The sequence below is a fragment of the Amblyomma maculatum genome, chromosome 2 (genome assembly GCF_055883805.1).
Source record: "Amblyomma maculatum isolate TAMU_Amacu chromosome 2, ASM5588380v1, whole genome shotgun sequence".
Taxonomy (NCBI): domain Eukaryota; kingdom Metazoa; phylum Arthropoda; class Arachnida; order Ixodida; family Ixodidae; genus Amblyomma; species Amblyomma maculatum.
This window is the reverse complement of record NC_139345.1, coordinates 30,701,426-30,727,894: the sequence shown is the minus strand read 5'-3', so window position 1 is coordinate 30,727,894 and position 26,469 is coordinate 30,701,426. Positions and strand designations below refer to the sequence as shown.

At 43.0% G+C, this 26,469-nt stretch overlaps 1 protein-coding gene across 1 annotated transcript in view; it reads right to left on the bottom strand.

Moving 5' to 3' along the window:
• LOC146198276 (parathyroid hormone/parathyroid hormone-related peptide receptor-like) overlaps positions 1-25,413 on the bottom strand; it is a 32,422-nt gene extending 7,009 nt beyond the window's left edge. The window contains exons 1-10 of the mRNA XM_084592581.1: positions 25,287-25,413; positions 16,561-16,671; positions 12,787-12,911; positions 10,178-10,272; positions 8,173-8,311; positions 5,075-5,231; positions 3,367-3,427; positions 3,214-3,283; positions 3,028-3,119; positions 1,190-1,331 (exon numbers count right to left, since the gene is read on the bottom strand). Coding sequence (XP_084448707.1) covers positions 1,190-1,331; positions 3,028-3,119; positions 3,214-3,283; positions 3,367-3,427; positions 5,075-5,231; positions 8,173-8,311; positions 10,178-10,272; positions 12,787-12,911; positions 16,561-16,671; positions 25,287-25,413 — 1,119 coding nt within the window. The remainder of the gene's footprint in view (positions 1-1,189; positions 1,332-3,027; positions 3,120-3,213; positions 3,284-3,366; positions 3,428-5,074; positions 5,232-8,172; positions 8,312-10,177; positions 10,273-12,786; positions 12,912-16,560; positions 16,672-25,286) is intronic.
• Between the last annotated feature and the right edge of the window lie 1,056 nt (positions 25,414-26,469).

The following is a 26,469-nucleotide window of genomic DNA, read 5'->3' as shown; positions in this document are numbered from 1 at the left end:
GAGGGGAAACTTCCGTGCATGGCAAATTTGACAGGTGACATGGCCGACCACGATTAGTCAATTAGTTGAGCAAGTTGTAGCGATATCACAAGCTCTCACAAAGTCGGGAGGAGCTGCCAACTCCAATTGCTCATTTGAGGTGAAAGGAAGTGGCAGTAATCAACCTCCGAAGGCTCTTGTATGCCGAGTCTGGCACGCTACTCCTGTAGGGGCACGTCCATACTGTTGGGATACTTATGTCGTGTGGTAGCTTACGACTGCTAGACGGATAACATGGTAGGGTAGCTTATGAATGTTTGCTAAGAAGAATGTGGGAGATATTAGCGGCGCATTGTAGTTAGGTGGATGGTAATTAAGCGAGCAGAAACAACATGTTCGCAAACACTGCTATACTATACTATTAAATGCAGAGCCTAATTGTCCCCTAGAGTTTTTATTGGTCTTTTGAATAACTAGTATATTACATATTGCAGTAAGCTCTGAGAAATGCAAAAGAGCTATGGACTCTAAACGGTAGAAAAACGTAGGAATTGCGCTATAACACTGCCGCATACTACTCTCGAAGTTCCTAGATTACAGACGCTATCGGTTACATTGTTTTTGTAAGTCTTGGAATCTGCTCATACAGAATTATGAGAAACACCACTTTTGGAAATAACCGCCGCGTTGGCGTTCACCCGTGCTCAAACTCGAGCGCGCACTGCTCCGGCTCCGCAGGAAGGGGAGGACACCTTTATGCTAAGAGAAGAAACCGGCGCTAACCTCGTGAAGCAGCCTCCAGCTCCTGTACATTCCCGACAACCGTATGTGTCTTTTTTATAAACACCGAAAAACCATGCGAATTGGTTGGGTTCTTTCTGTACTTGTCTTAGCTTAATGCGCCGTATACACCTCAGTTATAGCACCAATAAGCCAAAGTTGAGTTCTGGAAAACGTAAACCTCATTCGACAAGCGTTTTTGTACTGTGCCCATCTAAAGATCTGATGGCCATGGTAAGATATAATTACGGGCGAGGTAGAAGTGGGCAATGGCGTGGGTAGGGGCGTGTGCAGGCGCGCTCGCGCTAGGTCAGCCATCTTTCATTAACGTCGTCTACCATCGCCATCGGTCATGTTCTGTCATCTGTCTTCATCGGCTTGCCGCATCGTAACAATATTAAACATGCGACTCCGTGCTCTCCTCGCGTACCTGAAAAGAGGAGAACAGCTGATCGATGTAGAGCCACACGAGTTCGAGCATGTCGCCGGCGGCGGCCAGCGACATGCCCAGCAGGAAGGCGTAGTGGGCGCCGAACAGGGGGACCAGCACCAGCGTAGACTTGAACCACTTCCTGCCGATGCAGCGAGGAAAGGAAGGGTTGCGGGACGGCAACGGTTACAACAGCAGCGCTTGTCTGTCCTACTCTCAATTGATTCCACATATTACAGGGACCAGCATCAGTGCGGCAGAATATTCTACCGTGTGAATACACCTTCCACCTTCTCGATCGTGTGCCCTCTCTATATGACTGAGAAGCACTCACGCTTTAGCGTTTCGATTTCATTGAGCAAGAAGGCATTCATGAAAGAATATATCTGAACAGGCTTTACACGAATACCAGGACACCAAGGATGCTTATTTTTCACCCTCCTTTTTGCACCAACTTACGTTTTTGTTCGCGCAATTTCGCACAAATCCAGTTCGCACAAGACCATATGTCCATATGTAAAGAACTTTTGAAGCTTTGCTCCCGACCACACCGGCAGCATTCTTAATGTGCAACTGTTTTGCGGCGAAAACACTGCCTTTGTACATGCCATAAAAATGTGATGCCTGTTAAGTCAAACCTCAGGCCCGAGCGAGTTGTCTCTACTCTTCCGTCTTCAGAAGCACCACGCATAAGGCACGTGGCACCCCACCGCTTAGATGGGAACCTGGTCACGCACCCACTGCCAGCGACTAGCAACCGCCACCATATGCTCTCACTGCTTCGTGACGCTCTTATCACGAACACCACCCGAGATGGCAGTTCAAGGTCCATGTGGCAAAGAAACTGTGGTAGTGTGTGCGCGTGTTGATTTTGGTTGTGACCTAAGCGGCTAAACTGGTATAGTTAGTAAAAGTGGGTGGATGGTGGTACTTCTGTGGAACGACGGTGGGTAGTTGAGCAGCACATGAAGCGCCTTTAGCGAATGGCAACGTACCGTAGCTAAATGCCTGTCCGCAAGCTTACCAAGTTACGCCGACCACGGTTACGCAAAGCGTAAGGGAAGGCTTCATATAGCGGATATAACGGCGGTCGTAGTATAAACGACAGCAATATCGAATTCAATTAAACCGAGTTGGAATGGTGACTACCCTCGGCAATCACCGCCATCCAGAAACCTCATCATCAGCCTCTAGCTTGTGGTCTACATACTCACCACCGCCATCCTCCTGGGAAATTCTGACGTGTGTGGAAAGCCTCGGCTTACAGTAAACGAAATGATTACAATAAAATCATCTATATAATTACTGAATGGTTTTCAACTGCTTTCACACAAATGTTTCGATCAGATGTCTGATCGTCTTATAATATTTTTTTCGTGCGATTTTATGCGGATATTGGCTGTATTAAAAGCAAATGAGTTAAAACTTTTTCTACGATTCATCCCATCTCATCCATGCAGACACTGAATAAATTAGACAGCTTTTTCAAAGCCATTGAAATTGAAGAGTAATTCCTCTGTGTTGCACTTCCTAATAAAGTTGTCAGGACGGTTAGAATAATAGCTAGACTGAAGAGATAGCCTATTCGAAGAGGCCTCGGTGCCATCTGTATGTCACTTCGGGTAGGTGACTTGGTTCCACGTTATGTCTGAACTCGCAATGTTTTCAATGTTGGATTACAGCACCAGGGTCAGTTTTTCTTCAACTCTGAAAATTCTAGAAAAACGGCGTGACTTTCCTGTACAACCGTATGCAATCGGGTTGATGCTTATAAGCAGTTAATCTCATGTGAAATCACATCTGAAATATTATGAACCATTGTTCGTTTGCCCACTTACCTGTAACGGTATTTACGTGCTTGTTGGGTCTGCGTAGTGAAAAGCTTCACGAAAAGAACTCGCGTAATGTTCACGAAGAGAATAAAGCTGACCTGAAAACACATGAAAAAAAAAAAAAAGAAAAGTCAAGCTCTAGAAATTCATCGCGTACACACCGAAAATTCCCATGTGGAAGATTTCACTTACAACGATTGAGACGGTGATTGGTCCTCGAATTATCCAAAAATACGACTTCGTGTCATTAGTTGTCCAGCATCTAAACAAGAAGCAGTCTAAATATTAGCAAGTTCAAAGAAATACTAAATTACATGCATTATTCACGCGTTAAAATGCACTCACAATATATCTTCAAGCGTCGCCCGTACAATCACCCATGGAACCAAGAAGAGAATAGGGAGGCCTGTAATGAAACACAGTGCGACATCTTCTGCAAAGTATAATGGTTTGGCATACTTACTACAATATCAGCAGTAAGCTGCTGACATTAAACAGAAATAAATGCAAATTTTTGGCGAGCACGCCTATCCTGTTCTAGGGCGTGTTCATATTTCAGACCTTCACTCAACGAGGGTGTTACAACTTCCTCCTCTCCTTCCAGCGCAAGGTAGATAGGTGCAATCCAGCCTCTTACGGCTTCGAAAACAACACTTAAAGAAAATAACTTTTTATAATAAATCAGAGTTACGTATGTCTCACAAAATTTCAGAAATCGGACTCTCATACCCCCTTCTCCTTCGAACTTCTTACCAAGCGCATGTAAGAGTATTTGGCAAAATGGTCAAGTGGTGTGCCGTGCAAAACTCTCAGAAAGCCACAAAAGCGAACGCTTGCGCAGACGATTGAAGTGATCTAGAAGATAGTAGGCAAAAGCGCAGCCAGCGACTAGATTGAAAAAATGTGCATTCATAGTGATTGATAAAATGGCGGAAACGTTACGCGGACACTTAATAGCTGATTGCGTCAGGGAATTGGAAAGCGTAGCGATCTCAGGAAATGTCATTCCTCCAGATCTATCTGGGAGACCTGCAAAGGATGAAGACCGACTTAAAGAGAACGTCTTTCACCATAGCATGGAGTGAATGCCGTCGTCGCAACCCAAAGATTGCAGCATCGCTCTACTTGCGCTGCATGGCTATGCGGGTGATACGGCATCATGTAGCGTCGTCTCTTAGCGTCTTGTTCACAAACACGCCCAGGAAGACCGCTTGCGACATGGAACTGATCCGCTCCCATAAGCGCGAATGCGTTTTCTCGTGAAAGATTCTACTCAAGTCACGAGTAGAAGCTCTGTGCTAAATTACACGCTTATTCGGACGTAAGCGGCTCCGCATTTGATGAGAATTTGAGGCATCATAGTCGGTGACCGGAGACCACCTCATGGGTGCAAACATTGGTACCCCAGCCTAGGAGCACATATATATATATATATATATATATATATATATATATATATATATATATATATATATATATATATATATATATATATATATATATTTGTGTGTGTGTGTGCGTGCGTGTGTGTGTGTGTGTGCGTGTGTGTGTTTATGTCTGTGTGTATGTGCGTGTGTACGCATACGCATGCATGCAATACTGTCTGTGTTGTGCGTGCGTGTGTGTGCGCGCGCCCACACACACACACACACACACACACACACACACACACACACACACACACACACACACACACACACACACACACACACACACACACACACACACACACACACACACACACACACACACACACACACACACACACACACACACACACACACACACACACACACACCATACCACACCACACCACACCACACCACGCACCTTCGACCACACCGAACTCCTTAGGGGATATGTCAAAATTGAAATGACTAAGTTGAGGCTATATGAGCCATGATACGTGAGATTACGCGTTGTGATGCTTAATACGAAACTGGTCCGCATTTGACGTGCTAGCATTGTGTGGGCACATCGAAACCGCAGCCAAGACTTCGGGGGAAAGGAAGCTTCTGTTTGAGATTGACGCGAACGCTCGAAGCTTACGCACCCCAACCGAGGGCCACGTATCTCAGTATACTCGAGCTGTCCGTGAAGAAGGCCAGGAAGACGAGGCTGTGCAGGTAGAGGCCCTCCATCAGGATCCAGCAGTAGTTGGCCATGAGCACGTAGTGCCAGAAGCTGGTGAACACCTTGCAGTCAACGTTCTGCGCATGAGCATATCTGAAAGGTTATTTTCCTGTGCATGCGCATCTATGAAAAGATATTCTCCCGAAAACAGCAACCCCTTCGCGGGTTGTTACACGCGGGTTGTGCAAAAGCAGTTCTCACGAGAGCCCTTCGACTGACTTCCTGGTCGCTTCCAATACTTAGGCACACTTCGCAGTTCCCGCTGCACGAAATTCCCTCTAGGCCAACTGTTCCTCAACGCGAAACAATAAGCTAAGCAAGTTTTACACGAATGTCTTCGAAACAATAAAAATGAAAGAAACAAGGAGCAGCCCGCAGGGGAATATGATCGCTTGCCAATCGTATTACGCTACAGCTATTTACTTCCACATAAAGAGGTCGATTGTAGAGCATTCCACTGCGTCATAATGACCTCAACTTAGACAGTCTTGTATATTGTAGTTCGGAGCCTTCAGCACTGCGCACGTCCGCAGCAATGTCTGTTCAGTCGTACATTCCTTCATATTATAATCACATCATGCGGAATTCCGGCTGAACAAATAAGCAAAAGGAGAGGTCAAAAACGCAGAGACTTTCACATTTTGATCAGACATACTGAATTGCGGAGATGAAGGCGACTCAGCGAGATGTCGAGAAGTACAGTTAAGTGAACGAGATAAAGAAGGGATAAATGGAGACTGTCTATGTACTGTGCGCAAGAAGAAGCATACACCATTCAAACCATACCCATGTACTGCTATGCCTAGCCTAAGTGCTATGCTATGCCTTTTCATTTTCTTTATCTCTGTATTAAATGGCTTTTGCCTTCGCACTACGGTCGGCTAACTTTTTCTTCAAGCGGGGTGTGTTGTTCGTTTTATTTTAAATAAAATTTACTCGCCCATTAGCGTCTCTTCTTCAATTGAGAGACCCCACGCAGAGACTGCGTGGTGATCGGACGGGTCGGCCCTTACTCTTTCCCTCGATTTCCAACTTTAGCGACCCGTAGTATAGGTTCAGCGCGCGTGACAAGGCGAGATCCCCCGCACTCGCACGCAGGCCGCGTAAACACTGATTTGCGATTAAGCCACTTTGGAAGAGGATCCACCGACGCCTCCTCCTCCTCCTCCTCCTCCTCCTCCTCCTCCTCCTCCTCAGCCTACGACCGGCTGCGGGGACTACACCCGCTTTCGGCGAATCGTGGGCTCGCTTCGCGGGGCGCCGTGCACGCTCATCCAGGCACGTAATGAAAGCTGGCTTTTTTCCTGGAGTCCGTGTCCTAGGAACAGTCTGATCGCAGCTAATACCGCGGACAATTGGACGGCTTTCGTGGAGTTGCGCTTACATTATCTCTACTACGATACTTCTTGTTTCATTATAGAGGGAAGATTAGGTCTCATTAGACCGCGACTTCAGACTGCGAAGCGCACAAAGATGTGGTCGGTATGAGATGAACTTGCAAGCTTGTGTCTTCGAGAAAATGGGGACTACAATTTCTGTTCAGCGCAATACAACGAAAGTTCGCGAGGCAAAGCATACGTCGTCATTGGCGCAAACTTAACTCCGGGAAACCGCTGCGAGACGAAGGCATCTTCCAGACATATTTTATGCGAACAGTGGCTGCCTTATTTTTGCGAGCATCCGAATCATTTCGATGCCATCTGGCATGTAACAGCCCACTATAATAAATTAATTATCGATGGTCTATTCTATGACTCTTACTTGTAGCTCAGGTTTTTGTGGATAACTTGAGTTGGTTAACACGCATTTATTATGACAGAGGTGCATTATTGGACTACAGCTGGCATATTGCTCGTGCGCGTCAGGATTATGAGCTCCACACGTTCGTGCGTGCCCTCTGGGGTGTCTGTATATAAAGCTAGCCTCACTCTAAAATTGTAACTTCTATTATGGATTTATCAACAGGCATCAGTAGTGAACTACTGAATGCCCCAATGTTTAAAAAAAGTGCTTTGCCACAAGTATTTGATGATGGTAAGCTGAACAGTTTTTCCTTTAATGACGTGTCCACAGCGGTCTGTTAGCGATCAGTGTGCGCTCGGCTGGTGAAAGATTGTAGAACGGCGATATCGGCATTTGAGCACTGTTCACGGCGTATAATTCTCATGTTAGCTATATTTTGCCCTGCACTTTTTTTTTTTTTTTTCCTGTTCTAATACCTACATTCTCATGTTTCTTAAACTCACCGTTCTTACGATTCGTCTTTTTTCTGACAATTTTTTTAAACCTGTTCGAAACATCGTTGCTTACTGGCAATTTTTCTCAACTATTGGTGGTGCGGCATGTCCAGCCAAAGGTGACCGTCCGGAGGACTTCACGTAAGACCCATCTGGGTGCAATAACAAGTTTCCTTGAGTGCCCGAAACATTTGCTTCGTTTTATTGGAGGTGAGCGCCTAGTTCTAGCTAAGCAGTTTGCATCATCGTCCTCCTCCCAAGCGCTTCTATAGCGATGTAAAAACCGTAAGCGTCGAGTGCGCTTAAACGTTGGAAAAGGGCGGAAAATGGGAGCAGGTTCTAATTGCGGTCTCTCATAATCTTTAGAGCGGCTATAAAGCTCCCACTCTGACGTGCAGTCTTCACGTGCAGTGACGTGCGGGCCTTCAGCCTCCCAACCGCGTGTTTAGGCATCGGTCTCTAATCTTGCGTGGTTCCTTACACAAACGCTTTTTGCGCGTACCAAATATTTTCTTGTATAGCCGCGCATGAACAACGACCTATAGTGGCCTAACTGTCTTTGCAAGTTTTAACTGTCAATTATCTAAGCAATCGGATGCGCGGATAGCATCAAGACTCTCCTGCCGCATTCTTTGTTAACCCACACGAACGGCTACACTTCTTGATCTTTGCTCCTATTAAGAGGATCAACCTCACAGCTGAGGTCTGTCAGGTGCCATCACTTTTCTCAATTGGGGGCCTTTCGAATGCCTGCGCTGCAGCGCATCTCAACCCGGCTCACGTTTTGGCTGAAGTCCATGTCGGGGCTGAGCCCGATACCGTCGACAAAAATGGCGTCTTTGACGAGCACCGCCAGAGCCCTCAGGATGAAGGACAGAAAGAGGTGCAGGTGCAGGTTGTTGCGTGGACAGCGTAGGCGCCTGCACCGAGACAGGAAAAACGGTATGGGTGCAGGGAAATTGGAATTGAACACTGGGAAAATATATCAAGGAGTCAACGCTGAGGAAGAGAGGCAGCGCTATTTACCGTCACTTTTGCCCACTTTTTATTGAACTCAGCTTGCTGACGTAGAAGGGGGGACTTTATAAAATGACCTGTGTGAATAAGATATTCCTTCTTGGTATCTGCATTCACAAAGTAGGAAGAAGTCGCGCGAGTCCGAAGTTCAAGGCTTTTCTCGCTAAGGAGACTGGGCATAGCAGCCAATGCCGACGTTATTTGGGCCAAAGCCGGAACTGTACTCGATACTGGGACATATCTGAGTCGGCTTAGCCCTTTAAGTAGATACGGCTGAATTCAGATGTGCGCAGTGAAATCTCAGTGACCTGCCTGAAAGCAGGGCGTCGCCTTCATATGCATTAAACAGAGAGGAAAGATCAGCCACAAGTGTTTTTTATTTCCGTACTCAACATTGGTGAGAAGCTCAAGCGGTTGGATGAAAGGTATTATGTGAGAAAAAAATTGTTTGTGAGATCTACTCAGTTCACGTCAGGATGCGCTGCAAAACAGATGGGCAGCAATTATTCACTCGTATGCTGAACACACCTTATAGTCAGAGCAACAAATCGTGAAATGACATAAAGAATGAACTTAACATTAGTGATCTGGGACCAACCTTAATGTGCTCAAGCATAACGCATGAGCAAAGAGTAACATTGTGGCAGTACTTTAAATTTTGCCAGAAAACTGTGTTTTTACAAATACCGACTTCACATAAAGCGTTCAATCATTTACTCAAGGATAAAATCTACAGCGTGTTTTGTGAGTGTGTTGCGTACATACATTAGTGTACTGAGCGGCTTATTCATGTTTTCAGATATTAACGAAGCTAACAAGGAGAGAACACACTCACTAAATGCTTTCTGAAATTCCGCGTCTGCATTAAATATAATGAAATCTTATGTAGTCGGTGCGAAGTCGAACTCAAGAATCTTGCCTTTCAAACGAAAAATACTTAATACCATTTTCATGATGCATTTATGCTTACATTTAAAGAAAAATAAGGCAATACTTCATTGCTGCTATATAATTACACAGACTTAATGAATTTTATAAAACGTTTAACTAAAATGTTTTAAATATAAATAAAGGTGACAGTGTTTCGCAATGCTTAAACTTCTGTTAGATTTCACCACGGAATTAAGAAAAAGTCCGCACAGAAGTGCAAATTTTTATTGGCGGTAATAAATGGTCTATACATATCGAGCAAAATTTTCAACGTGAAAGCGCCTTTCTCCATCTTGTCTCACTACTGTAGAGAAAAGTGCCCATTTTGAGCGTTCTAATTTTTTAGAAATGTTTGCAATTTCTTTCGTTAGAAATTCCAAGATACAAAAAGGTTTCTACCATGTAACTTTGCATATTATTATTGGATGAAAATTCAGATTCGAGAATATTTTATATTTTCTTCAGCTATAATCTTAACTTGTATTTTTAAAGGAACATTTGCCACCTTTTGTAAGTATGATTAAAAAAAAAAAGAACTACTGCGTTTCTTTGCACAACTGGGATCGCTTACTTTCTGTCGGCACCTTTGTTCCTGACATATAAAAGAGAATGAAAACGAAAGATGGCAGCGGGCCCTCGATTTTCTATAATGCTTATAAATATTTCAGCCACAGACTGCTGGCAGAACTGAGATGTGGTACAATCACCGTGCGCAGAGAATATGGATGACGTATACGCCGCCTACGCTGAGCAAACCTTTTTCTCGGCAAGTAACAAAGGGACGGACTTAATGACCATACCCATGATAAAAAACACATATTATTGAAAGGGCAGCGTACTTCACAGAAGCTAGGATGGCGAAGGCAATGATTAGGCTGATGAAAGACACGGTGTATCCAATCTTCGAGATGAGCTTGATCGTCGGAAGGTGCGGCTGAAAAACAAAAAAGAAGCAAAACTCTGCATAGGCAACCGTACAATTCAAAGACGTAATTAAACTGAAAACACAGGGGTCAGGTCGAACACCAGACTTGGAACTAGACGAAGCACACAGTAACTATGTCATTGTGCGAAAACTTTGCACAAAGTAAAATACGAGCTTGTAAAGTAGGAGATACGCTTACCTTACGTTCAGTTCTGTTCACATTTCTGAGCGGGAACCAATATGAAACACGCCGGAAGAATAACTACTGAATTAGTTCTACAGTGAATCTAACTGGAATAGCAAGATATTTATGACCGGACGGACTTTCAACACTTCTGAAGAAGCTTGACAAAACACTGCCTGCCACGGCGAATAGTATTTTTGTCTACTCAAATACCCATTTCCTAATCAAATAACTGCAAAGAAGCCGGAAAGCAAGAAATGCCATAACCTGAACTCGGTTATCATCTGCGGGCGCCAGGCATCAGTCGGTATCTAACCGTGAACCTCCCGCATTACAGGTAGATGTTCAAATCACTATTTTGGCACTGTTGACTCTGTTCTCGACAATATCTACTGAAAGTGTCCTGAAATCACTGTAGAAATGAAGGAAAAACCATCGCGAATCTCATGCGAATGAAACTGACATCAGAGATTGATGATTTGATACTGAGAGTATCCTCTTTGAAACGGGATGGTGGGGGGGAGCCTTTAGGTTTGGATTTTTTTCCTACTTGCTTTCTTTTCACACCTCTCTAAAATCTTAACAATTGCTACAGTGGAACTCGCCCATCTTGCAAACGGAAACTTCAGTAATTTTTTTATTACTCGGAACCGGACAGGTAAACACCTCTCCTTGGTTTACTTTTCCGCTTTTATGCCACAAATCAGTCAACTCAAATTACTAAATTTAAGAATTTAGTAATTTAAGAATTTAATGTCACAAAATGGCCCTTTGTGATTTTAGCCAATTTTTTTGAAGTAATATGATCTTGTGCGCTGCTAAAAAGAAACAGACGGCGCCTCGTCTTCCATCGACAGTTGCCAGCAGCGGCGGTGTACTCGCGTTTTCGCAACATCGACTCTTGACCGTGTAGATGCAAGCCACAGTTTTCGGAACAACAACGACATTCTTTCGTCTGGTTGTTGTTCATGCAGAAATAACTGCTCTGCCCAGCCTGTGCTATCGGTAGTTGCTCGTCTGTAACTCTAGTTTTCGTCATTGATAATGAAATTCGCCGTCTCGAGTATCTCTGAAGTAACCGGGCATGTTCTTACCGATTGCCGCCAACAGTGCGACGGATCGTGTTTTATCTAAGGCGGCTCAGAGACGACCTTGGTTGTGAACTGCACAATAGTTCAAAGCGCTTTGCGCGAGTGGTAGATTTTTTCCCTTCAGTCCAAACTTTGATATGAGTTCTGTAGATTTCGATATTGGTTTCAGATATAGCAACGCAAAAAAGGTTCATATATGCTATACTTTTTATGTCCTCTGTTTCTGACTCAAGTTCGTAATTCTGTGAACTCGTGTAGAACGAATTATATTTTTCTTTGGAAGCAATAGTGTATTGCTTTGTAGTTTCGATCATTAAGAAGGAATATATTACCTACATCGTGACGTACTGCACCGAAAAAAAGGTGTTCATATTAGGGTCAATTATTTTTTATCTGCACTACAATAATATTTCTCGTTTTTCCTACGGTTACCTAAAAATTGACTGTTTCTTATTGATGTCTACTACTTATCTTTGCATTGACTGAACTTCAGTGCATCGCAGATGCTGATTTTGTGGCATCGATGAGTGGCTGAATAGAGATAAGTTCTCACAGGTTCTAATGAATTGCCTCTCCAGTGTTCCTACGTGATTCATCAGCCTAGGCCTAACTGCGGGTGGCTGCTGACCTGTGACGCACCCAAGAATGCACAACGCATCTCCACGAGCACATTTCTTCTCTTGGCACCGATTCATTTTCTCGACGAGATAGACCACAATTGCTTATATGCAAAAGCTGTAGGGTTTATTTATTTATAGGTCCCTGCACTCTAACGTGGAGCCTATGACAGCTAATATAGGTTTAATTACTCGCTGAATAAAGTTAATGGTCACCTTAGTCGACAGGCAGAAAGCGAACTGAAGGGCGATAAACTCTCTCTATGCTTTTACAAAAGACGACACAAAGAAAGAAAGTGCGACAGGAAAGAGACGAAAAAGGTGAAAGGAGACGGAGGATTGCGCAACCGGAAGCTGGCTGCTACAGGAAGATCCTGCTGTTCACTATGGAAGGGGAAGGTAAATATGCCGAGGTAGTGGAACGCTCGACTTGACGGTGGCTGCACGGAATAAGGAAGAACTATATGATAAAACTAATGGTATAACGAATTTCGCTGATTAGTGCGGTTAGCCGACAAGTCTGGCTCTACTGATGGTTTTTCTAACTAGCAGCAATTACAAGAAAAAACGCCTGTATTCAAGACCCGAATGGAATTAGCCACAGCCATATATGCAAGGTGCACGGACTCACCTCGAACATGGTGAGGCTGTCCGACGTTCTTCCAATGATGCACTGGGAGTAGTTTGTCCAGGGTTGCCCATGCTGGGGGCTGAAGTACCACGTGCCGTTTTCAGTGCACAGCTTGCTCGCTGTTCCTGCGTAGGCAAATGCGTAGAACATGCGATAAACAGACCACAATGTCTGGGAGGTGCTTGCTCTGCACTCTCCCTCGCAACGATATAATTGCACACTTATCTCAGACTATCAATTCATCTCACAGGCTGAACTAACTGAAGGGCAGGTTTCACGAACACCTGTAAGTGCTACTAGTCAAACTGCAGTTACCGTAGATCGATAGATTGCAGCATACCGATCGTAAAGAAACCGACGACCTCCGGCGCTGCATAGTTATACACAAAAAAAACAATACACACTCAAGAAAATTAAACCCAGACGTTAGCACAGATGATAGAGTCGTGTAGCCAACTAGCCCGCTCACAAGTACTAGTAAAGAAACCACTTGTCCCAAAAATAAAAAAACAGGTTTTATTAGCTTGCGAATGCACAAAAAAAAAATGAGTTACAGGTTCGGTGACCATCGGATAATTTCGCATGAAACATCGTGCGTCGCCCTGCATTTTCGGCTCGGTTCCCAGGGGCCACGCTACGCGTCATTCGCTTCACAGCAGCGACAGCCAATCTTCCGTCTCGATGCTGACACGTAAAGAGTTTGAATCAATGGGTAGAAAACCTTGTTAAAAAAAAAAGACAAAAAAAGTCCAATAAATGGGCCTTCAAGTTGCACAATCCCAGACTATTATTTCACACTCAGCCCACTATTCCTTTTGGCTTCGGAATTAAATTATGCCTTTTGTGTTGTAGTTTATAAGACGCAGTTAATAAAGTTTCACTAGTTGCCTTGCAAACTTCTCTATGACCTGCGATCACCCATTTCATTTTATATATAGAGTGTGCGTGTTTGGCGGGGGGGGGGGGGGGGGGGGGGGGTTATTTCTCTATCCAAAAGTTATGTTTCGTATGCAATTATATTTGAGGATGCCGATGTATTTGAATGCCGGAAAAACACTTTTGTCCAAACAAGCGCCGGGGAGGAGGAGGAGGAGTATTTCTCCAGCCAAAAATTAATTTTCGTGTGGTAATATTTGATGATGCCGATGAATTTTAATGCCGGAAAGACAGTTTCGTCCAAAAAAGCTCCATGACACAACATTTTTAGTTTACACAAAGAGGAAAGGCTCATTTTGCAAGTATTTCACTGCACTTAAGTCCAGCACTAGGATACTGGAAAGCCATTACCCGTTGTGTAGCCGATGGATATCCGCTCGCTCTACTGCACGGATAGAACGGCGCACTTCCAGCACATGAGACGGGTGCTCAAACCACTGTAGGTGATAGCTGAGCTTGTTTCTTGTGTTGACTGCTTTCTTCTATACATTTTCTTCTCGTATACGTATAAGGTCTTCAAGCTTACCGTGTTGTGGTCAATGTATGGAATGTGTGTGCGTGTACACGACTGTCAAATTGAATTTACGGTTACAAATATATCTTCTGCATCCGATATTTTATTGCGAGAGCGTGAGCTACCAAAGAACTGCAGATCGGGCTAGTTGGTATTGCTTCATAATGGTGGTTTAACAGTGCAAAACAGACACAGACCAAGACAATAAAAGAGACGAGACACATGAACCAGCACTGGTTCGTGTGTCTTGTCTCTTTCTTGGTCTGTGTGTTGCTCTGTTAAACCATCATTATGAAGCTACACTATACTTGTATTTTTTCATCCTCTCCTTTCTTCAGCTTTCCCTGGTGTAGAATGTGGCGGCTGTACCATGCCTGCTTGTCATCCTTCTGAGGACAGGATCTCTATAACCTCCCCAAGCTTCTTTTGTAAGAATCTTTTTATTGTCTTAACCAGTTTCGTGAAGCTATATATTTCAGTTACTCTGCTTACTTCCAGACGGTGAGCGATCTTTGTAGATTTTCTAACGTCAAGGCTTACAGACGCCCGTTTATCGAGAGAAAGTAGATTTTCTTTCTAGCAAAAAAAAAAAAAATAAATAAAATCAACTTTTAACATGATTGTCAAGTTTTCGAGCATCCCGTTTATTTTTAAAAAGAAATTTTTAATGCTGCGAAGGAAGTAGCTGGCCTACCATTCAGCCGACTCACTCGTCCGAAGCTGCCCGTGGGTTGGGGTCTGCCATACACTAGTAGACCCCGGGTTAAGTTTGATCACCTGTTCTGTTTAACTCGCTCAGGCACTACTTGTCATTTCTGTTTAAAACCATTATTTTTGGCCTTATTTAGCACATTCCGGCCTCAAGAAAACGAATTCTTCCCTTTTCAACGAAACGAAATAAATGATCAGTATGTTACACAAATATACAAAAGTTCCTACAAACTGCAGAAATATTTGATGTGTTAGTTCTGCGAGTAACAAAAATACAGAAACATGCATTGAATCATTTTAGTCTTCGGTAGTGCACGCAATCATATGTATTCAGAAACAAAAATTAACATTAGTATTGACTGAAAAATCTGCCTGTGGCTCACTGCCTAAATATATATATATATATATATATATATATATATATATATATATATATATATATATATATATATATATAATGGAAAGAAGCCAACAGTCGGCGAGGCCAAGGAAAGCATTGGGGATTGTACTTTGTCTTTTGTTTTCAATTTGTACTTCATAATCACATAAATTAGTAATGTAATGTGTTGAGGGGAAAGATAAGCAAACACAAAGTAGAAGGAAATATAACGTGCCGGTGGTGGGAACCGAACCCACGATTTCCGCATATCGTGTCCGGTGCTCTTCCAACTGAGCTACATCGGCTGCTGTCCGCCCTGCTACTAGTTGAGGGAGGCGCTGGTGAACACTCTCAAGGTTTGTGTACAGACAACATTAATACCCAAGAAAGTGGCAGGGGCAGATTTTTCAATCAATACTAATGTTAATTTTTCTTTCTAAATATACATGATTGCGTGCACCACCGAAGACTAAAATGATTCAATGCATGTTTCTGTATTTCTGTTACTCGTAGAACCAACACATATATATTCAGAAAAAAAAATTAACATTAGTATTGATTGAAAAATCTGCCTGTGGCTCACTTTATATATATATATATATATATATATATATATATATATATATAAATATATATATATATATATATATATATATATACAATTTTTTTTTTCATTTCTCATAGCGTAAGCACACCCGATATTTCTTTGATGAATGCTGATAGATTCTCGTGAAAACAAGAAATCAAGTACGCTGAGGAAAAGCTGGGAGTTTTCAAAATGCCCCGATTTGTAAGATGAATGATGATAAATTCACGTGAAACTAAGAAACCAGGCACGATGATAGAAAGCTGAGAGTTTTCAACATATATAAGCAGGCGCCCACTATTTATAAGACGAAGGATGATAAATTCGCGGCAAACAAATAAATCAGTGACGCTGATGAAACGCTACGAGTTCACAACATACATCGACGCTTGTGCTACATGAACTATACATATTGCACTGAATGTTTTCTGCTTTTCCGTATAGTGAGTCTGTGTGGCAGAGCCGAACTCACAAGCCACCGATGTGGGTCGAGACAGCCAACCTAGGGCCCCGAATGACGCGGAATTCCTACTTGAATCGTTCTGCCAATGCCATTTGCCTTTTGGTTACTGCATTTACGTTTGACAGATGACGCCCAATGTTAGCCTGTGGAAACGCCAGAGCAAAAAAGAGAACGCGTGCACGTACGGCTCGTGTCGAAGCCATGCAGGTATGGCGGACACGGTGCGCGGGCCGTCGTGTTGGCCGGAACGCTCTCCCAGCACAGGATGCCGTCCCACACCCGCGGGCAGAAGCTCCCTGAGAGGGGAAAGAGAAAGAATGCATGTTACACAAGGAGCGAGGAATTTAATCTTCACGCTATTGGTAAGAGAAGGTAATTATTGACGATGAATTGGCGATGGGCAATCAAAGTCGACAAACAGATATAAAAAAACGGGCGCTCGTCCCTGCCTGTCCCTCCGTCCGCATGCCTTGCTGTGTCTCTTCCCTACCCCATAACTGTTTAGCTCCCAGGACAGCTTAATTCGATATGAGGAGAATGTCTTAATTACCGATATCAACAGAAGACCCACTAACAAGCAAGGGCACATAATCTTCATTTCAATAGTTGCCGTTTAACGCCGCTGCAAGACTTCAATCATATGCTCCTACGCCATCAGGTTCAACGAATCTGAACATATTCAGAAGATTGTGCGGGACATATTTACCATTTCCGAGATATCTCTAAACACCAATGTAATCGGTCTTGATAAGGGTGATGCCATTACAAATACAAAATCGATATATCATAATGCAGCCTTATGGAAACATCGGTCAGTAATTCCAGACGAACATCGCTGCAAACTCACCTAAACTTTCGCAAACAACTTTCCAGAAGTAAAACAAAATATATTTTAAAAAATGTTTCAACATCATCGAACACAATGACGGTCTCTCTTAAAATTTCTCAGCGGTTGCATTGGATACCTGCAGGCGGCCAAAAACTAAAAAATAACCATAACACTCACGCTACTTTTGGTACCACGGCCTATAGGCTGCTTAGAGTGCGGAAAGAATCGGGGCCAAGTTTGCAGGCATATGCAGCAGCGAAGGTGGACCAAAGTGCAAACCCTGTTTTCAAACAAACCATTCATGAAATTTCAGTTACCAGACTAGTAATGCAATGCAGTATATTTTCGAGTTTGTCATGTGTCAAACGCAGCACTGGTCAGACCCACAACTATCGTCGAATTAGATTTAACAGCCACGACGCACACACCACATCTATCCCTGCTTTACTCTGTCGAAATACCTTCGCCAAAAAGTCACGACTAGACAGACTGAGTTTTCTTGCCAAGAAAGGGCTTCTGGGTGTCCACGAACGTGCGAAACGGGAAGCATACTTTATATTAAAATTTAATGCGTATGGAGCGGGTTGGTAGAATGAGAACTACGGTATCCTTTCGGAACATTAGCGTTCAGAGGCTGACGTGGAAATTCAATTTTCATAAGACAGTATGCAAAGTACGCTCGTAGCCTCCCCCCCCCCCCCCTCCCCCTCCCTTCTGCCGCCAACTTACCTTTCACATAAGGTCTCAAATAGAAACCTTGCCTCCTCTTCCTCTAGCAAAACTTACTGATATCCTCCTAAAAATAAATCAAATTAATAACTCCAAAGAATATCATCCTTCCCTCTCACGCATAGGAGATGTCACAGGCCTTTTTTTCTGAGGTCACACCGATTACATCGTTTCCTTTTAGGCACAATCTTTATTCTCTACCCGGTGCTTACTTTTTAAATTTATTTTTTTATCTTTTTTTTTTTTGTTGCGGCCAAAGGTCAATGTCCAAAGTTCTGCTCTGAACCGTCTGACTTTCCTGCCACTAAGCCCTCACTAAGCCCTCACTAAGGGCCATAGTAGGCTTTCCTTCAAACCGCGGATTCAATTCAGCCCACGGCAGATAGACCGACAAGAATTTCTATCAAAGGAGATTTTTAAGTGTGTCTCGTCAGTTTATTTTTCAGTCTTTTCTCGGCTTTTACAGTTTGTCTGTGGCGGGAAAACACTTCATACTCTCTCTTTTTTTTTTTTTTAACATAAGCCGGCTGTATGGTTTTGTTCTTAGGTCTTTAGCGCAGAGCTCGACGCTCTAAATCTGTATAAGGTAAGCAGAACGCTCGCCCTCAGCTTTCAAAACATTTTGCTCTTCATTAAAGCCGCTCCTCATAATAGGGTCATTCCATGCCAAACGTACCACAGTTCGCGTTCGACCCCGTACAGTCCTGTTGATAAAATGATTGGTTCTTTATTTAACCGGTTATAGTAATTGTCGTTAATAACTTTGGAGAAAACATTTCCTACTCATTTGACAGCCCTTTAAATTTCTCAGAGGAGAACAAATGTTGGTCACACTAGAGAGTTTTCAAAAAAAAAAACGTCAAGTAGTTTATTTTTGCGCTTTAAAATTCTTTACAGATAATTATTGAGCACTGAGAATTTTCATCGCAAAAAACATTTGTAGCGCAAAGATGTAGTTTGTTTTATTTCGTTTATTTTTTTCATAAACTAAAGAACAACGTTTTTGCTGTGTTTTTATACCTTTTGCGCAACATTGCCGAGCAGCATTGCATGTCTTGCCAATTTTCTATAGTATGTATAGAAAATATAATGTTTATGGAATGCTTCTATAATATAGAACACAGTATATCGAAAACAAAATGTCAAACTGAAAAACAAAGCGCGCTGTGCAGCCGTGTCGGACATGCATTTCGCGCGGAGCCGTTGCCAGTAAAAATGTAAATTATAGCCCAAGTGACAACTAGTTGCATTCGAATTTCGTTCAGCGATTTTTATCGCAGCCTTTTTTGTTTTAAGCGAGAAAAGTGTTTTTGTAATTCACTGCTACATATCGAGCCATGGTGCCCCGTACCGCCACTGCACTGCTCAGCGTGATTTCTCCGATTCCCAAGAGTCACACGCTGTTTGAGAAGCGCGCTACAGCGAACACTAAATAAATAAGCGTGCTCCAGGGGACTCTGTGTCGATGTCAATGAAGCCTGTTTGTTGGCTTGCTGTAAAATCAAAATCGGTCCACGTCACCACGGGTGCTCGACGTCCTAATCGCAGTGGCTGAGTACGCATGACGTAGGGAAACAAATTCTGTCGTCACCACTTTTCAAACGTCAATACTATTTCTGCTAAAACTACGTCTTACTCAACTACAAAGCAGTTTTCACTAATAAACCAAGTGCTAACGGCACACCTCTCTTCCCATCATCAATGAAAACAACTGCTTTGATAACCGCAAAAGCAATGAGACAGTTGTTCTTCCACCCTTGGTTTTGTTTCGATCGGATTGCGGCGTGAAACACGAAGATGGCGTGAAGCATTGAGACGGCGAGGGAGGAGGGGGTATCAATTCTTCGAAACCAAGAATGCTCAGAGTAAATATTCTTGAAAGTATTATATCGACTGATATTATTCAAAGCATTGCAGGCGCTCAATATTTACTGGGGCAAAATTGCAATAAGACACTTGACTACGCTGCTTGCTCCACTGATAAGTAAAAATAGATTTATTCTGTATTTGGAAGAAATAATACTGTTTTTCACCTTCTTTATTAGTGAACAATTTCCGTTAAAAAATTTGGGAGTAAGTCGAATTGCGTCGGCTCTCAGGGGCAGGAGAACGCAGACCGCAGAGGTGGCCCTCGCGAATCACTTCATGCTCTTTTCCGTGCCATTCGTTGTGTAAGCCCAACGTAAAATTGTGATCGGTGCCAAGGCCGTGTTCTACAGTGCAGTGGCAGTACGGGGCAACCATGACTCGAGGTGCAGCGTGAAAATTAAAAAAAAAACTATTTTCTTTCTTAAAACAAGAAGGTAAAAATGGTTGAGCAAACTTTAAGTCATGCTAGCTATGAATTGAGCTATAATTTATATTTTTACTAGATACGTCTACGTACGAAACTTATGCCCCAAAACGCGGCCCAACAGACTTTTTTCTAAGTTTGTAATTTCTTTTCTGAAAAATATTGCACTGTATTACAGATTAAACAATTTAATGAGATAGTATATAATTTGTTGCTCGCCAATGTTGTGAAAGAATATAAAAAATAGCTGGAACGGTTTTGGGTGAAGAAATAATAAACTTAAACAACACAACAATTTTGCATAACAGTTTTTTATTTCTGTACGAAAGAAAACATCAATGCACATTCATTACGTCTAAAAATTATTCCAAGTGCAAAAAAGATATATTTGATTTTGTGCAGTTTTTTACTGACACCAACTTTTCGCTCCTGTGAGAGATTTGAAGGGGTGTCACATGAGAAAACTTTTTTTCCCAAAATTTATTAAGAAAAATTAGTTTGGGTGGTTAAATATATAGCCTCAAAGTTTATTGAAAAGATCGTAGTGGGTCGAGCGCTAACTTTGGTACGTTTGGTAGAGAATGACGCAATAACGAGTGAGAAGTAAAGACTTCATATAGTAAAAACGGTGTCATATTTTCTCTAGGCTTTGGGGATGTCTTGCCAACATGGTACGACAGCCACCTTCTTTCTGCTCCTAGTCCCTGTTTCCTGAAGTGCTTGTCAGCTCTCACTTGGTGTGATTTATCATGCCTAGCCCACAGGAAATAGGTGGCCTTAACCTTGGCAGAAGGGGGTCGGTGCCTGCTCGTGACAAAAGAAGCATCCTAGTGGCGTTAAACGAGGTTTGTAATTCAGGGGCTTTGAACAAAAGGCTCCCGCTAACCGCCCGCTTGAAAGTTCGACTTCCGGACTGAATCAAATGAAACTTCGCCAGCGTATACGGGCCAAGAAAGAACTTTATTTTCCGGTTTCCTCTCCACGTTTTCGCGCTCTAGATGTTATGGACGTGGTCTAGAGTTTGTTCTTAGAGCGCTCATAGCATTCCAAGTCGGATAACAAAAAAAAAAAAAGAAATGGCCAAAAAGGCGGCTCTCACTGCGGAAGACGTTTTTCTTTCATCGACTGTGACAAAGGGTTCCTTGGAAGAAAAAACCGTGACCGACAATAGCTTCCCCGAGCATGCAGTCAGTTGGATAGGAAGTTTTTCGAGCTGCAGGACAGTACAAGTGGGCGTGAGGCGAATTTTAGGCCTGAGATAGGCGACATAATGAAGAACGACGAGAACAAAGGAGTAAGTACGGCGCGCTTGTGGGGGCCACGAGAGGGAAGAAGCTGACTATCATGTTACATATTCTTTGAGTTTTACTTTCATCATTCCCCACGTTTCGCATATGCAGACATATGAGCGGAGTTTATTTTCCTGTAAAGGGGTGCAGTCTCCATTTTTTTCTCGCATTACTAAGCATTTTAACTTAAAACGAAACTGCCTGAAAATTCCAAAGAACAGCAGTTTATTAAAAGCGAGGAAAGTTACGCCATTTATAATCAGTGACTTTCAGAAATCAAACCTCCGCCGGAATTTCCTCTGTAGCACCAAAGCAGTGCGACCTCAGACAAAGGCGCTAAAGTTGGCGCCTAGTTTTGGCGATGTAAGGATGAGGAAAACTTTATAAAGGACGGCCTTTTCCGCTAACTAAGATACACTGCGTCTTTTTCCTTTGAAAGCGAAGTGCGATGAACGGCTTTTGTGTATCACGAAAATTTAAAGCCTCTAGACTGCTGACGCACCCAAATAATCGGTAGATTGATTGATTGATTGATTGATTGATTGATTGATTGATTGATTGATTGATTGATTGATTGATTGATTGATTGTGTTTATTTATGTTAGAGAGTATACTGTATTCTTAGCGGCTGCTTGTTTTCGTGGAGCTTTCAAAGCTGGTTTGCGACCCCGTCCCGATTGAGCCCTTCAGCGCAACGTCACTCCGCTGGTACTGTTCGTGCAACTGCAGCTGTTGAAAAGGGAGTCATGCTACTAAACTGCGGTTTTTTCTAGCTCGATGCATATTGGCACATTTGTGACTCCCGGTGCATACATTGTCAGAAATTTTGTCGAAAATACAAAAATATTCTTTTCTGCTGCTTTCTGTTTTTATTTTTTCTGTGATTACACAGGTTTCTTTTTTTTTTCCTGTTCACAACAGAAACAGATTTTTTTTTTTTTTGTAAATTGATGTTATACTACGTTTTCTGTTTTTTACCTTTTTCTCAATTTCCAGGTTTTTTGTTGAAGATAACAAAAAATACCCTTGAAGTATATAGTTCTCTCTTTTCATTACCCTGGTATCTAGCATGTGTTCCTGCCTGTAAAAAAAAAAAAAAAAAAAAAAAAAAAGAAATCAGAAATTACACATGGCTCCACTTTCTGTATGCTAGCCTATTTGATGAAAATCTGTATGCTGGTGTTGGCAACGCTCTATGACACCCACATAGCTAACCTTGCAACAGCAGTTCTCTAGCCACCCAAACGACGGGTAGAACAACGGTATGCATAACGGACTTCACTGTACAACGCGCAGCCTCTCCTTTGTCCTAACTATATGGTCATAAGCCCCACTAATGGGCCTCATTGTGCCACCACAATTTATCTTCTTTTCATACCAAAATTGTTACGCCACCGTTCATCGGATAACGCTTTCGTGGGTGCTATACCATTTCGCTTGCGACTGAGCATGCATTTCCTACTGAAGTAAGAATCAGTTTGCGGTATGAAATCGAAGAGACGACCTCTGTACCTCCGTCTTCCTACCAAGATTTTGGCGGGAAAATCGAGAATTGAGGTTCTTTTTTTTTTTTTTTGTTAACGTGGTTTGACAAAATGTACAAACAGATGTGTTCTGAATGGAAACAGAAATGTCCTGTAAAAATTCCTGCAATTTAGCACACATGTTTTACACTGTATTGTGCACTGCTGTCATTCGATACCTATCTGCATTCAGTTTTGTTTTTGACCTTTAAATCCACATACAAGTGCAATTATTTATTGGTTCCAAGCACCTAGGAAGCGAACAGGAGATATAGCAATGCAAGTTCGATAGTTTTGGAGTTACGTTATAGGCAGCTTGTTTACTTGACAAACAAGAACCGGCAACAGGGATGTCATTTTGGACCAACTGTGAGGTCGCTGCTAAAAGGGGTACTAAAATTTATAATAAGAATTTTTTTAAGGTAGCTTCAAACAAAAATAAAATCTGCCGAGACACTTAAGACTCCTTAGTGCACCAATGCGGAAGTATTTTAGTCCCACGAGTGAAGTGTTTGCGAGTAAATGTTTGGATGCATAATAAAGTTCTTTCTGCTAGTATTGTATCTCTGTCTGGGTGTTTGCGTATTCCACGTAGATTGCCATGCTTAACGCAACGTCAGGGAGATGTATTCACCAAGCCCTTCATTTGAAGCGTGTAACTTAACTAGCACATGTAATATGTGCGGCAAGAAATTGTTAGGCACAGCCCGGAACGGTGTACTGCAGCAGTTAATTTTTATACGAAAGTATGTGAAAGTGGCGCGACATTAAGGTCGGCCAGTGGCTCGTATCATTCGCTGATGGGTTTGGATGCATCCGGTAATGTAACGTGGATGCTCGGATTGTTGTGCGCATCACACGACCGCTTGATAACGCTTATTTACGGTCGCTGGGATCTTAAAACACAGCGCAGTGTTTTATCCTGTATAATGGCATTCGGTACAATGGTCAAGAAAATTTGCGCATTTATAAAGTAAGTGACAAAATCTGCGGTATATATGGAAGTTCAGTGACATCTAGCGTAAACGTCATTGGTTTGTGTCTTCGTATGCATGTCTTCGTTTGCGGAATGTCAACTCCCGGCGCCGTGACGCGGGCAAACGAGTCTCGGAGCGTTGGGGAGCGCTTTTCGAGCGTGCGTCCCACCCGGTGACGGCACTTGGACGAGGCACGTGCGGGAATTACTACGTAATCACGGCTCAATACCTCGTGCCGCCTTCACTTCCCTCACCCTCGGTGAAAAAGGGCTATTCGCGATCGCCGGCAGAGGGCGCCTGGCTTTAGAAATAAATGCAAGGAGGAGAACCTCGACAACTACGGCAGTTGCACAATAGCCACCTGAACATACAGAAAACCAGTCAGGGGCATCTATAGGTATCATCGGTCGCCAGAATACAGTACCAAGAAAGGCTCTTAATCCTTGATCGAATAAGGCAGCTTTGTATACAGCTTTCTGACACAGTATTGCACTAATACTGCATACAATTAATTTTGATTGCTTCATTTTTATTCTAAAACAGGACATCAAATACTAGGAAGAGCACACCAATCGCAATTCACGCGCTTCCAAAAACAAATCTTAACTGTTAGATGGAACAGACACCGAGTGGTGCGTGGCATCATAACGTGTTGCAAAAGGAAACCTCATTTAGCAGACACGAGTCACCGGAATGTTGTGTTTGATTAGAATATACCGCCTATACCAGCATATGAATGTGCATGTTCATTATTTCCACACATTACTAAATTATAATTATTTGGTACTTTTTCCTTCTGCCGCACATTGAAGTAGCTGCATACATTTATCATCCGTGCAATGTCTGCAATGAAGACCTTTAATCGGCTAAATGGTTCATGTCGAGATCATTGCAGCGAAGCACAACATTGTTACGGCGAAAGCGAGAATGAGACTAATAGCTCAGGACATCAATAGCAAGGACATTCGCTGTTGGTGCCCGAGATTGCTGCTAAAGTACCCAGCAGCATGATCCGTTTCAATATGGCGCATTTGCCTTGGTGGATTTTGGGACGTCTCTTTGTCATACGCCACGTTGCGTACTTACTTCCCTTTCGCATAACTTGTGCCCAGTTGGCGAGAAGATTGCCAGTTCATTTTTTTTTTTTTAATCTCGTCTGTTCTTTGTGTGAGCACGATGCCCATGCACATATCCCTGACATGACGGAAATCTTTTGGTAATACATATTTGTTGGCGCGTAACATCACCGTGATGACCTCCTGGACCGTTACCTGACACGCTGGAACCCTCCACGGTGAAGGAGAAGACTGTTCCGTTTGTAGTAGAGTTCGGCGCCGCCAGGGTGCCGTTGGCGCTGCAGTCGCGCTTGGCCCGCTCCAATCCTCTCAGGGACTGCATTGCAAGATGATCCTGCGAAAAGTTAGAATTTCACACTTGTTGAAGCGAATAATAAAAAAAACGGAGGTTGCGCATGGTTTATCGTTGAGCTAGTATCAACAGGAAAGGTAAATTTATAATGCAGCGAAAGAGAAATGAAGGTTATGCGATCCTGCTTTCTGTAGAGGTGGATTTTTCTATGACGATACGGTGACCTCTTTATGCCATTTCACCGCCTCTAAAAGGCAGTTCAAAAGTCTCTAGGAGATTCATATTGTTCAAGAACAGCACAGCAAGGCAAATGCTTAATACACAAAATAGAAATACACTTTCGCCAAAGGTACGATCGGTGGGCGGAGTTAGCTGGTTGTCGAGGTTCAGTTACGGCAGCGCTGCTAACGGTACAATTACTGTGGTTATATAGGTTACGGGAAGGTGACTATGGGGGCTTTATGAACCGAGAAATGTGCGGGCACTGACTCGGATAATTGGCCTTTTAGGCAGCGTTCCGGCGCGTTTTTCCTTTGTTCCGCCCGATACGCATGTGTGGTCCCTGGCCTTCCGTGTGCCTGCTGTGTTCTGCACGCTGCTGTCTCTCGGCAATATTCATAACGTCCGGCTATTTTATTTGTGCGTGCAAGAAGCTATGCTATGCTTGTGTACGTGCTTAATTGGCTTTGTGGACAGGAAGAAAAGGAGGGTGCATAGGCCGTTCGACTGCGTTTAGTCGGAACGCTGTCACTGTCTTGTGCGAATGGAAGAGCAACGAAAGAATCGAAAGATGAGAGAACAAAAAATAACGGCTGTTTAACGTGACTACATCGGTAACTTCTGAGAAAACAGGATCCACTCGGTGTATTTGTGTTGGTCACGTGAAGTTTAGCTTCCGAAAAACCAGTTTGCAGAACATGAAAGTTGCTTTTATTTTTTGGATCAAAGTGAAAGAAAATACTTTTCGTGTGTTTATTGCGTTCCGGAAGCCGATGACAGAGTCTTGTATAAACCGTTTGAATGCTTACTATCGCCACGTAACCAACATGTGATTTCTACTACCGACATTATTCTGTCGCTGATAAA